The 17,525-nt window shown below is 33.8% G+C and overlaps 1 protein-coding gene across 2 annotated transcripts; it reads right to left on the bottom strand.

The window, feature by feature from the left end:
* Nucleotides 1-119: 119 nt before the first annotated feature.
* LOC122530550 (E3 ubiquitin-protein ligase AMFR-like) lies at nucleotides 120-16,493 on the bottom strand. Of its 2 annotated transcripts, none has more exons than XM_043657606.1 (8): nucleotides 16,041-16,493; nucleotides 10,898-11,186; nucleotides 5,814-6,071; nucleotides 3,489-3,644; nucleotides 2,879-3,201; nucleotides 2,222-2,609; nucleotides 1,648-1,898; nucleotides 120-1,556 (listed from the first exon to the last, which is right to left on the bottom strand). In XM_043657606.1, the coding sequence occupies exons 2-8, from the start codon at nucleotides 11,156-11,158 to the stop codon at nucleotides 1,385-1,387; spliced, it is 1,809 nt and encodes a 602-aa protein (XP_043513541.1). In that variant the 5' UTR covers nucleotides 11,159-11,186; nucleotides 16,041-16,493; the 3' UTR covers nucleotides 120-1,384. The 2 variants fall into 2 exon arrangements, with proteins under 2 accessions (XP_043513541.1, XP_043513542.1); XM_043657607.1 differs by having other exon boundaries at nucleotides 10,907-11,186; nucleotides 16,041-16,491.
* Nucleotides 16,494-17,525: the final 1,032 nt, after the last annotated feature.

The following is a 17,525-nucleotide window of genomic DNA, read 5'->3' as shown; positions in this document are numbered from 1 at the left end:
TATTATTACGTTTGAATCCATTGTTTAAAATAAATAGCGCGGTCTAAAATAATGGAAATAATTAAATCAAAACTTCTTTATCCAAATTGCAGATAATTTCAATAAATAATAAAACTTCATTGCTTTAAATATAACCTTATTTACTGGTATACATAAATAAAAAATGTTTACAAATAATAAAATTAACCAAATACACAATCTTTTAAATAAAATAACATTGTTTCACATTAGGAAAAATATACTCTCAATCAATTTTTTTTGTACTCAACATTAAATTAAAATTAATAACAAAAATTATAACAATCATTTGCCATTAAAAACATTAGACGATTTTATCGTTTAACTGAATGAAAAAAACAAAAAAAAAAAAAAGGATATCTTCGATAATATGTTATCTCAGTCCTCTACTCCACCAATGAGTATATAATTCACAACCAGTCGATATTAGTTGCTAAAATCTCTTTTTCTACTCTTAAGAACAATTATTTTCTTACGAATAGAAAAACAAGACTTTAAAGAAAATCTTTAAGAATAGAAATATTTAGGCTACCAAGAAAATTTCTTAAAAAAGAAAAAAAAGAAAAAGAAGAATTACTTCTGTGTATAAGATTTCAAATTTCCTAAGGGTTTTTTTTCTACATAAGATTAGAAGCTCTTCGATAAATATCTTTTAGGGGGAAGAAAAACGAAGAGATGTTGAAAAGAAAGGATCGAGACTTTCGAGAATTTTCGCTTCTTAATTATTATTTTAATAAATAAAGAATTAAAAATAATTAAGCGAGTAATACTTTTAAGTTAATTCTTATTATTGCTAAAGAATTAAACGGCTAATACTTTAAGTTAATTGTCCTTATCTCCTCTTAAGAATAAAAAACGTGTTCTTAAGGAAACTATGTTTCTCAAGTTAAGGAGCTTAGAATTTTCAAGAAAACTATTCCTAAAGATCGGGATTTCTGTATGACGATACGCAAAATCGAAAAAAAGCAAATATAATGAGTGCGAAGTTTCCAAAAATAGAAACCGGTGCTTAAAAATTGCACCTCGTTAAAGATGCAACGATAATTAAGATCATTCAAAAATTCTTAGGAACAAACCAAGGAATAAAGAATACAGCCTGCTAAAAAAAAAGAAAAAAAGAGGAATAAAAGAAAATGACAGCTGGATGCAAACAGACACAAAAAAGAAAAGAAGGAAGAAGAAGGAGGCAAAAAAAAAGTAAGTGAATGTCGGTGGACGTGTACTCAAGAAAATCAGTCGTTATACTCTTCTTCGAAGAAGATGGCCGCTACGAAGCACGAAAAATCAAGAATTTCTTTATCGACATATATCTCTCTCTCTTTCTCTCTTTCTCTCTCTCTCTCTCTCTCTCTCTGATTTCCCTGTTTTAAGAAGTAGTATTAGAAACATGTTGGTCGGCCTCATGCTTTTTTCGGCGCTTCTCGAAGTATCTTTTCTTAGCAGCGAGCCGCAGAAGTTCTTTGCGACGCTGCAGAATCTGTTCTCGTTCGGATGATGATTTAGAAAACCGTCCTCCCAGACTGGAAGGTTCCTCGCCGCTGAAGTTATTAAAATTATTTACATAAGTGTTAACAAAAGAATTATTTAGCGTTTAGTTAAGCAAGTGAGACGAAGGAATGATGAAGATACCTATCAGCAAGGGGAATATCAAATCTTGGATCTGAAGGTAGCGGCGCCGATGGGGTATTTAAAGAAACACTAGTTTCCGTGGTACTGGTATGGATTTGAAGGACGGATTCCGACTGCGGTTCCTCGATTATGTGATGAGGAGATATCAGCACCCCATCCAGGATATTTTCAACGGTCCACTCGACTGATCTTGTCATTCTCAGATCTTCTACAATTAGATTGCGCGGAAAATGTGGAAACAGCTGCTGCACCTATTTTAATAAATATTTATAACTGTTTTGTATCCAAATGATGCATATGTTTATATGAATGTAAATATCATTTATAACAATAATGAAACAATATTTGTTAAATTTTACTAAATTATACATATGAGTAAAAGCAAAATTATAATTTGATGATAAGCAAATTCAATATGGGACAATCCTCAAGTAAACTGCCATGAAATGAATGCAATTTGAATCAGTTAGTAGAACATTAATGAGTGAACAAGATCATTAAGAAAAAAAAACAAAAAAAAAGAATAATTTATCAAGGCACAAACTTCGCTATAAAAATATACGATTAATCGCACCTGTCTAATCATGGCATCCATTTGCGAGTTGTTATGTGTAATAGTAGAGATGTTCCCGCGTAGCCTATTGTGAGAAACTTCAACAGAGAAGCTTGGCAACCAGGAGACGTATCTCGAGCCATCGAAATGAAAGAAATGGTTTTCATTTCGTCTGGCTGGCGTTTGCGGTTCGGTTGGTAATTCTTGTGTGTTCTCGCGGTGGCTAGGCTGCATGCTTAGAGCTAATCTACAAGTTGGACACGAGGTGTCCTGTTCTAACCAGGACTGTAAACAAGAATTGTGGAAAAGGTGAGTACAAGGTAATTTTCTAGCTGTTTCCATTTTCTCCCAGCAAATGGCGCAATTATCGGAGTTCTCTGCTAACTCTTCTTGACTTGCCATTGGATAACTAAAAAAAAAAGAATTTACTTAAAAATTGTGACTCCAACGCTTCCTAATTTAAATATTTAATGATCAACAGATTGTATTTAAATTTTTATGCATTGATAATGAAAATCTGTTTGTCAAAATGTATAAAAATATATAAAATATATCTAAAGCATTCATTATGATCTTTAATAGACAAGACAAAATTGTTTACTTAAATTCTATTTCTTTAGTACTAAATACGAATCATTTGCAATCTAATGATTACAATTATAAAAAATAAATACTTACTTCTGCTCCATGTGATTTAACACAGCGAGATAGTTTCTGTGCTTTGTTATCTTGCGTTGTATCTCGTAGAAAAGATACCTAAGCTGCATACAGATCACAAGGGACGCCATGCTTAAGAATATGTTACTCCAAAGTAACATGTGAACGTGGTGAAGAAAATCTACAGCCAACACTATTAATTCTGCCGCTAGATCCGTGTAGTAAGTCAAAGGACCTCTTTTGTCCCAGGAACGTTGCGAAGAGGTTCCAGCTCCGCGAGTGTCATACAGGTGAATTATATATCGCACCATTACGTGAACTGTTCTGACCCCTAGTAAGATGCACTGTTAACAAAGAAACACACATGCTTTAGTAAAATTCGTCAATTATAATACCCATAATTTTTTTGCATCAGCAAACGATTTCTTTTCTAAAAATTTCATACATTAATTCAATTCGACAACAACATGTTAATTGTTACTAAAATTGAGAGTTTTGAAGATATTCCGAAAGTACTGCAACAAAGGAGAACTTCTTCAAATCAAGCGCATTTTCAATGCAAACAAGTGGAATAATGGAAAGCCATTTCTTTTGTACTATTAAACTCTTGTAAACGTTTTACATTACCTACCTCAGCTGCAGTGAAGACAAAGGTATTGAATGAGACGAAGAAGAACGCCGCAGCTGTGCACAGGAGTAACATAAATGAAGATAACGCGAGAATAGTCGCGAGAAGTCCAAGAAGCCTCGCGTGACTCCAACCAGGCGTTGTTGGTGAGAACGACAACTAAAAAAGTAATTCTCGTATCAGTAAAATACTTTCTCTAGATACTCTTGATATTATTTGTTAGAATTAAAGGCAAATTAAATGAAAGTATCCACTAGAGGAAATTGTTCTGTGTAAAAGTTAAAGCAGTAGATTACACGGAACAAAGTAGGACAATCCACGTAATCTATGCACTGGAACGAGTCCAAAGATAATACGTACATATTTAATATTTCATGTGTATTATTTAAATTAACAGATTTCTGGAAATTAATATTTGCACTGAAAAAACATATATTACTGCTTAATTAAATAGAATTAAATAGAAATTAGCTAATTAAATAGAAATAGAAAGAAAAACGATTAATACTAATTCTATAATCATATAGAATAAACATAAACTTCCTCCCTTTGGGAAGGTAGCAGCATTTACACAGTATATAAACCAAGCATTGTATTGTAGTAACGTGCTTTGAAGAATCGAAAAAATGTCGCATACGAGACAGGCCAAGGAAAATTGAACGTCGCGTAGCCGGGGAAAGGCATAACCTGGTTACCTCTATTCGATTATACTAACGGGATTCACGCGAATTCATTGCATAACGGAGTCATGAGATTCTTTGTTCTTTTTTTTTTTTATTACACTAAAGATTCCTCTTCAAATCTTTGTTTTTAAAAAGAAAAGGAGGAAACTTTTGAGACTGTTTTGACGTTGAATGTTTCCTCCTTAGAGAAACATGTGTCACAATGTAACTTGATATATCTCAGTACTATATTATAGCTGTAATATACTGTACTATAATATATTATATTATAGCTGTAATATACTGTACTATGTATTATATTATAGCTATAATATACTATGATATATTCAGTGCATAATATGTAGATATAAACTGACATATTATCTTTATGTTATGCTAAGTTCAACGAGGAGAAAAGATACCGGGGATTTCCAAGAAGTAAACTTCCATCGACGAATGATTACCGACCTCGCAAATAGGCGGATGGCGCTCTTGTAATTCCCCGGACCATTGTTGGTTGGTTGGTCAGTTATCGAAGCCTATTGAAGCCTATAGTTATAGTTATAATATAGTACATTATAATATATTATAGCTATAATATAATTACAGTTATGATATAGTACTGATTAAGTTATATTGTGACGCGCAACTTTTGACGTCAAATCGAATAAATAAGCGAATAAAGAGACTGATTCATCGTCGTGGGAAATACGTACGTACGTAAACTGTATACGTACATAAATAAAAAAAAAGGTAGTGAATAGCCATACGTCTATCGCGCAACGAGACAATACAACACAAATTTCCGCCAGCAAATTTCTGAAATCGTTATTCTGGGGCACGTGCCAACTTCGCCGATCGCATCCGAATTTACTTGAGAGCAAATTCGAGTTCGCTTTGGTATTTTATTTTATTTTAGCGATACGAGCTGGCTTTATCGAGGTTCTTTGAATGAAGAAAACTCCAACGAGTTGGAAGGTTCGATGGTAACGGGAGTTTTCGAATTATTTCTTTTTTCTTTTTTTTGTATGCAGTGCAGAGAATTTATCGAGAGAAATTCAAAACACTTTTATTAATGATAAAATACAAAATATCCTAAATATCTTGCAGGTATTCAAACCTAATAAAGGTGAGGTTACAACAAAAGAAGTAAAATTTGGATCACAGAGTTAGTTCAACACTGTATGCAAACAGAAGTGTTACTTACATAAAGGGAGTGTTGTAATTATTATTTTTCTTTTTTCTTCTGTACGCAGTGCAGAGAATTTACTCAAAAAAATTCAAAACACTTTCATTAATAATAAAATATAAAATATCCTAAATATCTTGCAGGTATTCAAAGCTAATAAAGGTGAGGTAACGACAAAAGAAGTAAAATTTGGATCACACAGTTAGTTCAACACTGTGTACAGACAGAAATTTTACTTACATAAAGGAGTGTTGTAATTATTATTTTTCTTTTTTCTTTTCTTTTGTATGCAGTGCAGAGAATTTACTCAAAAAAATTCAAAACACTTTCATTAATAATAAAATATAAAATATCCTAAATATCTTGCAGGTATTCAAAGCTAATAAAGGTGAGGTAACGACAAAAGAAGTAAAATTTGGATCAGAAGTAAAAGTTGGTTCAGCGCTGTGGTGCAGACAGATGAAACTTTTTACTTACGTATTCGAATCGATCCTTGCAGAGTTGACTGAGGAGACTTAGGAAGCCAAGCGCGGTGAACCAAGCCCACCAGAGTACAACCTCGTCCATGTACTGCACGTTCAGCACGCCGAACACGAAAATGAATTTGTAGAACACGAAGTTCCAGAACTTGTCCTTGAGGTGTTGCCTCTCGGAGGCTCGAAGCTCGCCGAACACGAGCTTTTGGATTGTTTTGCCCAGCAGGATCAGCACGCAGTACGCCATGTTGATCAAGGTCTGTCGAAAAGATATTATCATTTCATTGGTGATACATCATTCAATCTTTGGTTGGGACAAAAGTAAGAGAAAGCGGGGCAAGAATGTGAGAGTGACTGCGTGCGACTTCTTTCTTTCTTTCAGGTTTCTTTCAAGTATTGTAACAAAAGTTCCTCAGCCCACAAGGAGGCTGTAATCGTGTCTCATGCTTGATCAGAGAAGGTCCAACTATCTTAATGGAAGAGTTCGAAATAAAATTCGGAATAAAATTTGTTCGCCAAGGAGGATAAATCCATGTATGAAAGGAAGAGGATTCGTAGCTGCAAGTCACGTGAATGTCACATGGAGAGCAAGAGGACGCCTAAGAACAGAGAGAAAGGACAAAAATTGAAAACGCTTAGAGAAAGTCGTGAATGAAATCTGGAAGCGGGTATCGATATTTTTTTAAAAGCCATTGGTCAATCTCGTGGCACTTTTTCGATCATTCCCGACTTGCGGAATCGATAATTGACATTTAAGAAAAATACGAGCAGAATTCCTCCGCATGCATGCGTTCCCTTCGTCTCCAATCGACAAGCGACAATAAATATGTACAAAAGTGAAAGATTACAGGAGAACGAGACTTTCTCTAATATCTACGTTCTCTTTTCGGACACTCGGCTGCCAACGGGGGAACAATTTTTCTAGTAGACGAAACAATTTCGTTTAGGGATTAGTCTCACGAAGAGGGACTCGAGAGACAACACTATTTTTAATCTGGCCCAGATCACGAAAGAAAGAAAAGTAAACGACGAGAATAGAATTTGCAAATACTTTCACGTGCTGGTTTGATCGTCTAACAACAAGACGTTAAAGTTAAAGCGTTGCTCGTGCACACGTATGCACGCGTGGTGCGACTCCGGAATATTGACCTTGACATCTTTTTCGTATCAACCGAGAATCAATGACGTCGTGAAGTTTGTCGCAAATGTGTGTTCAGCGGGGCTTCTTACGTTACGTTCGTAACGTTTCAATGTTACCATTCTGCGTGGCTACGTATTCTTGTTTATTTAGGAAGAGATCATCTCCTCCTCCTCCTCATCCCTCGTTGGCAGAGAAGGCAGGAAGCACGAGGCAACGAAGAACTCGTGTAACAGCAACAATTGCTTGCCTGCCAAAACTTGGACTTGAAAGGACAGGATAATTTTAGTCGCAGCCGAAGGAGAGACTTCGACGAGGGAGAGATTCGCCGGGCTTCGTAGGCGCTGTTGGGCAAGAACAGCGCCCCCCTGGCCTACACGTAACAGGCTGCACGTGAAAAAGGTGCATATACACATACGTGTAAAAAACAAATGCCGATGCACACGCCGGTATGGCTAACAATAAGTGCAATAAGGGACAATTCTCGTCGCGACGCAATGGAATCGAGCCCGGCAGATTTATTAATAAGCCTCTTAGCTGTTGAATGACGAGTATAACGTCGAAGAAATGGCTCGAGTATACTCGTCGTGCGAGAAAAGTAATTACACTTGAATATATTACTTGAATTGAATTCTTTTTTTTTTTTTTTTTTTTTTTTTTTTGTGGAGAATGAAACGTATAGAGACTAAGCTTATACTAAAATATTTTATTACAATATTTTTATTCTATATATTTTGTATTGTATTTTAATTTTATAATATATTATACTAAAATATTTTATCATATATTTTTTTGTTATTAGTTAATGTTACTTAGCAATTAATTAATATTATTTCTTGCTATTGATACTAATTATTATTCTGATTTGAAGAGATTGAAAAAAAATTATTAGTTGGAAAATTAATTATTAACAGGAAAAATTTATTTACTTGAAAAATGATCATTGAATAGAGAGTTTAATCACACGAGTGATCCAACGAGATACCAAGCTGGAGAGACGAAGAAATATAATACTGTTGTCATTACAAATTACGAAAATTATTCCTTTTTTCACAGGCTCGAGAAGTCTCGTGAAAAAGCGACGTTATTCGAATAGTCATTCGTTTTCTCGATCGATTTGGCAATTATATATTTGGCAAGCGACTCTGCAATGTTGGAATTTTTGCGTGTCAACTTGCAAAGTGAAATTAGATATTCTATACCTGATGCAAAGGCCACGTGTGTCGTACACGTGTACATACTATACAGCAATATTGATTGCCCACTTAAATGTTCTGTTTTGCGTGTAGTTACGTTGCAACAATTTGACGGCGTTCTCGTCTATTAAGTCAGAAAAAAAAAAAAAAAAAAAAATAAGCGTGATTTTGCTTCTTCGAGGCTCTCGTGTTCCTCCAAAAATTTCAGCCTGTCATTCGCGTTGAATCGTGTGTAATTTTCTCTAAGTTGCATGCCACACGCCCGGAGGGAAATTAATAGCTTTTGGTTTAATTTTGCCTGTGTGTAATTAATTCTCAAACTTCTTTTTTCGCGAGAAATAAGTCGACAAGTCGACCAGCGAATGAAAGAAAAAAAATTTGTAAACTTTTTTTTTTATATTGTAAATTATTTGTATGTATCTTTATATTTATATTATATATTTAAAAATTTGTAAAAATTTGAAATGGTGTAACAGGAGAGACTGACGGCTCAATTAACTTTTTTTTCCCCATTTGAACTCCTTTGTTGGGAACTTTTCCGAAAAATTCGAGTCTCTCGTAACTTCTTCTTCCCGCCTGTGAAGTATCATTTGAAAAACTGTGTCGAGACGTATTATTAGAAGTTATTCGATATTCAAGCTTGCTGAATATTCAAGGGTTATTGGTTTTCTTCGCAACTTTAAATTAATAAACTCGATTTATGTTGCATGTCGGCAGGAAAAGAAGAGGAACGATTCCTTTCTGGCTTTGTACTTGGAACTTGCAATTAGTTTCTACGTTTCATTTTATTTCCACGTCAATTTTAAAGACACGAGGCTGACGAGAGGAGAAGACTCGACGATATTGAAACATTAATTATCCTAGGTTTTATTTACTGAACTATCGTGTAGCTAAATTAACAGTGAAGCTTTTGCATTTCTCGAGACGAGAGCTCAAATTGCATTTTATGACATTGAGGTAGGTTGTAGAAAAATTATTTTACATTATTTTGCATTTCAGTCCTCTTTTACATGTTTTTCAAGACTTTATTTGCTGTTTGTCGTACTGCTTCATTTTATTCTATTTTTTCTAGCAATTTCTCCAGTTTCTCAGATTTCTTCAAGGTCCTTTCGTTCTTTTATTTCTTTGTTCCCAATTTGTATGTCACGTTTTCTGAAACCTCGTTTAGACCTCAGAAGATTAACGGTCTTTTAGGCTTTCTAACACGTCAAAAATTTTTGAATAATTTTTAGAATAGAATTTGAATGATTTTAATGTTTAGTTTCAACACTTTTTGAATAACAAGAATTATGTGTATAGGTCACATAAAATAGGTGGAACATGGTCAAAAATTTTTGAATAATTTTTAGAATAGAATTTGAACGATTTTAATGTTTAGTTTCAACACTTTTTGAATAACAAGAATTATGTGTATAGGTCACATAAAATAGGTGGAACATGGTCAAAAATTTTTGAATAATTTTTAGAATAGAATTTGAACGATTTTAATGTTTAGTTTCAACACTTTTTGAATAACAAGAATTATGTGTATAGGTCACATAAAATAGATGGGATATGGTCAGAAAAAGAAGAAGGTTGGGAAACACTGGCGTTAGAGAGTGAGAAATTGAAAACGTTCTTCGAGAAATTGGGACCAGTTCTATAGCTGTCACGGAGATGGATCGGTTAGTCGATCCGAGAAACTAGACGTTTATCATAGCAGTAACAGCGGGAGAAAGGAGAAAGTTTTCGCTAGTTATGGAACAGTCGATATAAATTGTCCTCCTCGGGGAGGGACAAATGCTCACGGGCCACGTGTTCAGACTGCCATGCTTCGTGCTCGTTGCAAATTCGTCCGATGTTAGTGTAGCAGGTTTCTATCGTGGATTTGGCGATAATAATAATAATTCGAAATAATTTTACGTGTAAGTTTAATTTAATTTAATTTAGAATAACGAGATTTAGAATCACCAGCCATTATAATTCAAAGTCTTGAAAACACATCCTCCTCCGCATTAAATATTATTCAATATATATTCAATATTAATATTATTATTATTATATTAGTTATATTATTGTATAGTATATTATATAGTATATATATTTATAGTATTTTATAGTATATTATATTTATATTATTATTGTACAGTATATAATATATAATATAATTAATATTATTATATATAATATTAATATAATATATAATATTATTATTCAACCGTATTGAACAAACGCGAAGCATTGATAAAAATCGAGTGATTGAAAAATGAAACAAATTATTATTGAAAAGAGCGAACGAAAATGTCGTGTTGACTGAATTCTCGAAAACTTTCTGGCAGGAATATAGGAGAACACGAGTGTTATCTTTGATTTCTCACGTTCGAATTATAATCACGATCGTGTGAAAGTTTGCAGTATAATATGTACGTGAATATCGTACCGTTCGAATATATGTAAAAGTAATTTCGCTTGGCGTGACTTTAGCGAGTTCCGCTTGCCGCTAAATACATATATAATATATATTTATACATATGTGAAAATGCATGTGTGAAAAATAATTACACAGTTATCACTTCACGGTAAACAGATTAACATTTCTTAAACGTATCCGAATAGAAGGAACGTATCAAAATCTTTCAGGAACAGCTGACAAGTTCGTCACAATTTCGTCGAAGTAAAAAAAAATGTAAATTTTAACATTATAAATTAAAAAAAAATATGACATTGTAAATTTAAAAAAAAAGAAGAAAGTATCTTAGATGTTAGACGTACAGCACTTACCCAGATGCAAACAGGCTCGTCGAGCATGCACTCGAGTAGCTCCTTCAGATGCATAGCGAAATTCCTCGGATCGGAGTCGATGTCGCTGGTCGATTCATTCTTGGTCTCTACATAAGTGTGGTTGCTCTTCCACGCCGGGTCCTTGATGATCTGAACCGCATAATACACCGAGCAGGATAACACGGCGAAGCTTATTGCCGTGTACACCCGGAGATTCGGGATTGGAAGTCGCTCCAAGAATTCCATCGGCATCCTTGCGGCTCTTATGATTTCCTGCTTCCTGCGCGACAAATTCGTTACTTGCGTTTGACTGGGCCGAAAGAACATATTGTTAATTCGTGGTATCATAAATGTTAGAATTTTTCAAAATTGGCACAGTTCCGTCCAAATTAGAAAATATAATTTCCAACATTATAAATTAATGAAAATATGCCAACATCTTATATATATGTTACCTATGTAATTTACTAAATAAAACTAACACTATACATAACACAATGACACTATTTTATTAAATAAAATTTTAATATGTATGTATATATTAAATATAAAATGTAAAATATAAAATATAAAATTTTATATTTAATATATATAAAATTTATATATATATATATATACATCTTTTAAAATTTTATTTAATAAAATAATGTTATTTTCATAAAATATGTTTTATGTAAATATAAAGTATAAAGTATGTTTTGTAAAATAATGTTTATTTAATAAAATAGTGTTATGTATAGTGTGTTTCATTTGGTAAATTATATATCCTAACGAGACATCGCCTTACTGATAAAAATTCAAATTTTGCGGATAAAAATAAAAATTTTCATTTATTTTTTCATTTATGCACACGATGCGAGAAATTTGAATAACGAGCATTGATTTCGTACGAGCACGCATGCATATGCATCTTGCACGAAATGCATATGAAATTAATGATATGATAAAAAGTATTGTTCTTTCGTTTCTCGTTACTTGTTTTCCTTTTTTTTTCCTGCTGTTTGTCGAATGTTAATGCATTTTCACACGAATGTACACAATACGTGCGTGAAGTGAATTTACATAACGTGTGTCTGGAAGAAGAGTAACGATTGCCTTTCTATAAATAAACGGTGGCAAGGAGAAAAAGTGTGAAAGCGATCATTACTCTCTTGACGCGAGACAGCGCTGCGTGTTGTTCTAACCTCTTCCGCTGGAATGACGTGCCACGCACGTCGAGAATATTTGACCGAAAATTGCAATATTTTCTCAGTTTCAAGTACATTGAAATGTAAGCCAGGCAAAACAAATAATATATTTATTACTTCTTCGTAATTTCTATCCAGTAATACACCGATGAATTCGAAAAAGGAGGTGAATTACTGTATACGGTTTGGTCACTCGTTATGGTCCGTGAACCAGTTACTAGCGCAAGAGGTTAGATTAACCTTATATCCTACTTTCATAAAAACAAAAACAAAAACCAAAAAAAAAAACCAAAAAAAAAAAGAGTATTTGATAAAAATACTTTTTTTTCTTTTTCTTTTTGTTTAGATGTATCACGAATTGACTCGCGATAATTCGAATGTTGAGGAAAAATGGTAAACGCAGATGGATGATTTATCAATGTTTTTCGTCGATTCGTAAAAACTACATATTGATACATGTAGCGTAACGCGTCGGATAACATGCTCATTGTGGAATTCACGCTTTTCACGAGGGTATAAATGTACGATGATTCACGACATCAGAACATTTTATAAAATAAAATGATCCACGATGAGTTTCTATGAAATGATTCATCCACCGGTATAATTACCCCGATGTGAACTCGGTTGAATCAGTAATCTGCGTACATAAAAATAGAAATATTTTTGAACCTGCGAATGACCATTTAAAGAAGATTATAAACGACTACAATGATCTTCATTATTTTATTTAATAGTACAATTTCATTCGAAAATTCTTTAAAATTGCAATGAGCTTCTTCTGTGCCTTGGACTTGTCTCATTTCATCAAAATAATTTCAGCAACAATGATTCAATCAATTTTCAAACAATTAAATCAATTTTAAAATCGTGCTCTAGATTTTTTTTTTTTTAATTTTGATCACTCGACGTGCTTTTTGTGTTCAAAGTTACACCGTTTTCGGATTTCTGTATCAAGAAATTTACATTTACATCAGATGAAAATCCCACTTAAATTGAAATGTAATTTATCTCCAATTGCTCTTTAAACAAACGATCTCGAAAACGCACTTCGAACAGGTTTCTATCGCTGTAAATGACATCGATGATGTAAGTAATATGTAACATCCGTAATATGTATTAGTGTTTGTATTATGTAATTTGTTTACGTGTCCTTCGAATTGACAGGATGACTCGATTTGTAGAAAGTAAAACAAGCCACAAACGATTCAGTTTACTAATGGGACGATGAAAGTCGAGAATGAAATTGTAATATATAAAATAAAGCAATAGTTTTCACAGAAAATGTACCTGATTTCTACACATACACGATAGGCCAAAAGTTTTTTCCCACCTATTTCTTCTTTTTCAACAAAATATCAAGATATGGGAAAAAAACTAATTTTAAATTGAATTTAAGTGCAAACATTATGTACTTCAATGTGTAAAAAAAAAAAATTACATTTAAAATATTACATTTATATGTTATAAAATATGTAAATAAGTGATATATTTATATTTTATTTATTTAAATATAAATATTACATAAAAAACATATAATAAAAAAATTACGTATTTATTTTAGTAGGAAGTGATTTTTGGGCCCATCCTGTACTTTCGAATCGGTACAAGAGTATTAAAATCAGTAAAATTTCGCAATTACTAGTATTTTCGCAACAATATGTTTGTCGAAATAGTGGCGGACAAAAACTTCAATTCCAATTTTCCGTGAATAAACAACTTGGAAAATAATAACATGGTGCTACTCCATGTGGCAATAAACGGAAAGATAACCCACACGAGGAGACACTGTGTTTAACGCGTCTTTTTGGACTCGATCGTCTTTTATTTACTTCTCGACAACCTTCAAGGCATCGAGGATGTAAGATATACAGCAATTCTTATCTCTAAAAAAATGTACGATTTGTATTTCGAGTACGAACCTCTCTCCTCCAAAGTTTAGTTTAAGAATCTGACGATCGTTACTTTTTGTCCAATTTAATACATCTTGGTACCTCTATCGATTCCAAATGCAATGGCCCGAACATCGACGCGGACGCGCGCCTCTTTGCACAGTGTACGTGGCTCACCCGCGTGTTGCTATACATTTCTTCATTATATAATCAGTCGGTCGCAGTTAAAGGATGACTCACTTAAAACGATGAACAGTTCGTTCTTTTATGATGTTCGAAAGTTGTTACATACAAGTGGGAGCTATGCGTGTATGTATATACTTAACGGGTTCCCAACAGTGGATCACTGGCAACGTAGTAACGCTTTGTTGTTTTCACTGTTATTGTCGCGTAATTTCGTATCGATCCGCGGGATACGAGCACGCGGTACATTTATCAATTGTTAGCCAGTAAATTCAGTGACGAACAGTTATATTAGCGACGAAATGTTTTAGCAAAATTATCTGAAAGCACGAATATAAAAACAGACGGTCCGCCTCGTTATCAATTGAGTTTTCAATGATGCAACATGATTACACGCCCGAGCATCTCGTGGATATAATTTCACAGTCCCATTTTAGAGATCACAAATGACTCTCCACGCTTATCGTTATAGTTTACCGTACCGTCGGTGATTAAACGATTTGAAACGAAAAGGCGAATGAATGTACATGCATACATACAACGTTTCATACATTTGAAAATAAAATAATAAGAATATAATTTTCAATTATATATTTATTAAAATCGAACGCCATTCAATCATTTCTTTTTCGTATTCTTATTATTAAAATATTTCCTCAAATAAACTTTGAATTATTAAAATATTTCCTTATACTTCGAGTGTTTGTTAAAAGTATTAAGTATACTTCGCAGTTTTTTCTTATCTCAACGTTGGAAATAAATGCATTAATATTTGCGCGACAAAATTAATCAGGCAAAATTGATTCCAAGTTAGATTAAAAAGTCATACGTGGTAAGTGTTTGAACTTTGTTCCATGAAAAATTATTAAGTTTTTTTTTGTACTTTTATTTCGCCGACACCGGCTGCCTGATAAATTCGTTGTTCGGCGCGGACCTGAAAGAGAAACCAAAGCTAACCTTTAGTTTTACTAAACTAACTTCAGTTTCTCTTTAACTAACACCATTTTGATAGTAAATTTCAGAGCTACATTATCGAAAAACGAATTTTCACAGACACTAATTTCATACCGATTGCTTTACGTGTTAAATACTCCGTCAATCGATTGTTTTGTATGTTAAATATTTCACTAATCAATTGCTTTATGCGTTAAACACTTCGTTAATCAAATTTTTAATTATTCATATATTGCTTGACTGAGACGCATGTACACAATGTTTATTTACATAATGTTCATAAAGTTAACCTTCTAAAGTTGTATTAATATCAAAACTTCATTACGATCTCATGTTCATTCGTCTATTCATACATACGTACCTATTCACTGCTGTTAATTTATTTCGATGTCGAAAAAAATAATTGGAAATAAATTTTTCACACTTCGATTTCTTTTCAACTAACCAAAATTATTAAACTCTCTCGTTTCTGTTCATAAATCCTCATTTACGCACCTACTTCTATCTAATCTCAACTAAATTCACGTCATATTCACTCGGTATTTCCTAATTTTGTGTATTGCCACATTACCAGTTCTTATTGATAACAAATGTACGTTTCGCGCACAATCTTCGAGAAATATATACGTTTATCTCGTTCCGGGTTACTTGCACGCCTGATATTCCGTGAATTTAAATATCTCGTCGTTCATTCTTTTCCTTTCTTCCTTTTCTTTTCCTCTTCGTAACCGTTAATTCCCTCACATCTGTCATCCATCCCCGTTGACTTCTTCGAGACGAGAAACACGCGAGGTCAAATCGACGTTTGTTCGATATTACAGAATATCGCGCGACAGATAAAAGAAAAATCGACGGCGCTCGATGTTCAGACAGTCGATGTTCCTGTAAGGAAATGTGGTTCTATCGACATGGACTCACCTGAGAGTGACTGAGGGGAGACCACGTTGCCCTTTTAATCCATCACCGAAACGAAGGAACACGACACTTCGGAAAATGAAGACCGGCGCCGGTCGCTCAACGCATATCTGCGCTCTGGATTTGCGTGGGAGAGAGGAAAGGGTAAGAACTACCGCAAGGAGAAGAGAAACCGGAGGGCTCTGCCGAAAGTAAGACTTTCCTCGATTGAAATCGTCGTCCACACCAGTTAACGGCACACACGCGGGCTCGTCGTGGGTTTTACATCGCACACGCACGGCTGGAGTTCGCCAATCCGGTCGTGTTCAAAATGTGTCTCTCGCGCTGGCGAACCGCCTCTCCTACTTCCGTCCTTTTTTCTCTTTTTCCCTCTCTGTTCCCTTTTTTATTTTTTTTAAAGAAAGAACCTCTCGAGATCCGTTATTGCGACACAATACGACACAATGTGTCACGAGAACTGCACAGTGCTCGAGACTGCTGAGAGGACTGACTTGTACAGTCGATAAGGAAGTATCGATCGGGATAAGACGCGAAAGAGGGGGGGTCGTTCAGGTTAGACGATTTTATCGATGTTGGGCGCGAAATTTGAATCTCTACTTTCTCTTGCTAGGGGGGATAACAATTATAATCAAATTATTCAAAGTTGCGAAAGTATATTGTGCTGTACGCACAGGCAAGTTAACTTTGAGATACATTTACGCAGAACAATTTATTTCGTTTGATTGAGTTTCATTTCATTTTCCGGTAAATGCAAAAAGGAGATTTAACATCTTGTGGCCTTGAATATCGAAGTGATGTTGAATATTCATACTTGTCATGATAGAATTAAGGATTTGCATCGTCGGACATAGGTATTTATATACGTATTTATATATTCAAGGTTATCTTGTTGTAAACATACATTGAATTAAATACTCGTTTTGGATGTGGAGGAATTATTCAAGATGCTAAGTCGAGTTGTTCTATTATAATTGTCGGAAATATTGTAATAAGCTACGATGTTTCTTCTGTACGATGGAAACTTAAATCCATGTCTAACGCGTACAAAGTAGGCCATAATATAGAAAACTGCATAAAGGAAGAAGAAAGATAGACTGCATTATTGGTAAAATCAATTTTATGTAAATATATGCTACAGACGGAGTATGTGTGCACTCTGTCTGTGATATATGTAAATATTTATTTTAAATACTTTGTTTCTTTCTGGATAGTAAAACGTAGGTCATCATTGAAAAGGTGTAAAAAAAATAATTCCTAAATTATAATGTCTTTGAATTTTTTTCTTTAAAATCTTAAAATTCGTATATAACGTTAAACTTAAAACAAACAGTAATTAAAAATAGCATTAAAATGTATGTCAAAAATTCGGTGCACTGTAATTATCGGTAATTGAAACTGAGATTAAACAAACGCGCCATCTTCCAAACATTTGGAGAATTCTGTGATCAATAGCTTCAAAGGCGCAAAATTTAAAACATATTGAAATGT

This window comes from Frieseomelitta varia, unplaced genomic scaffold, assembly GCF_011392965.1.
Source record: "Frieseomelitta varia isolate USP_RPSP 00005682 unplaced genomic scaffold, Fvar_1.2 scaffold_347, whole genome shotgun sequence".
Lineage (NCBI taxonomy): Eukaryota > Metazoa > Arthropoda > Insecta > Hymenoptera > Apidae > Frieseomelitta > Frieseomelitta varia.
This window is presented reverse-complemented; position numbering and strand designations above follow the sequence as displayed.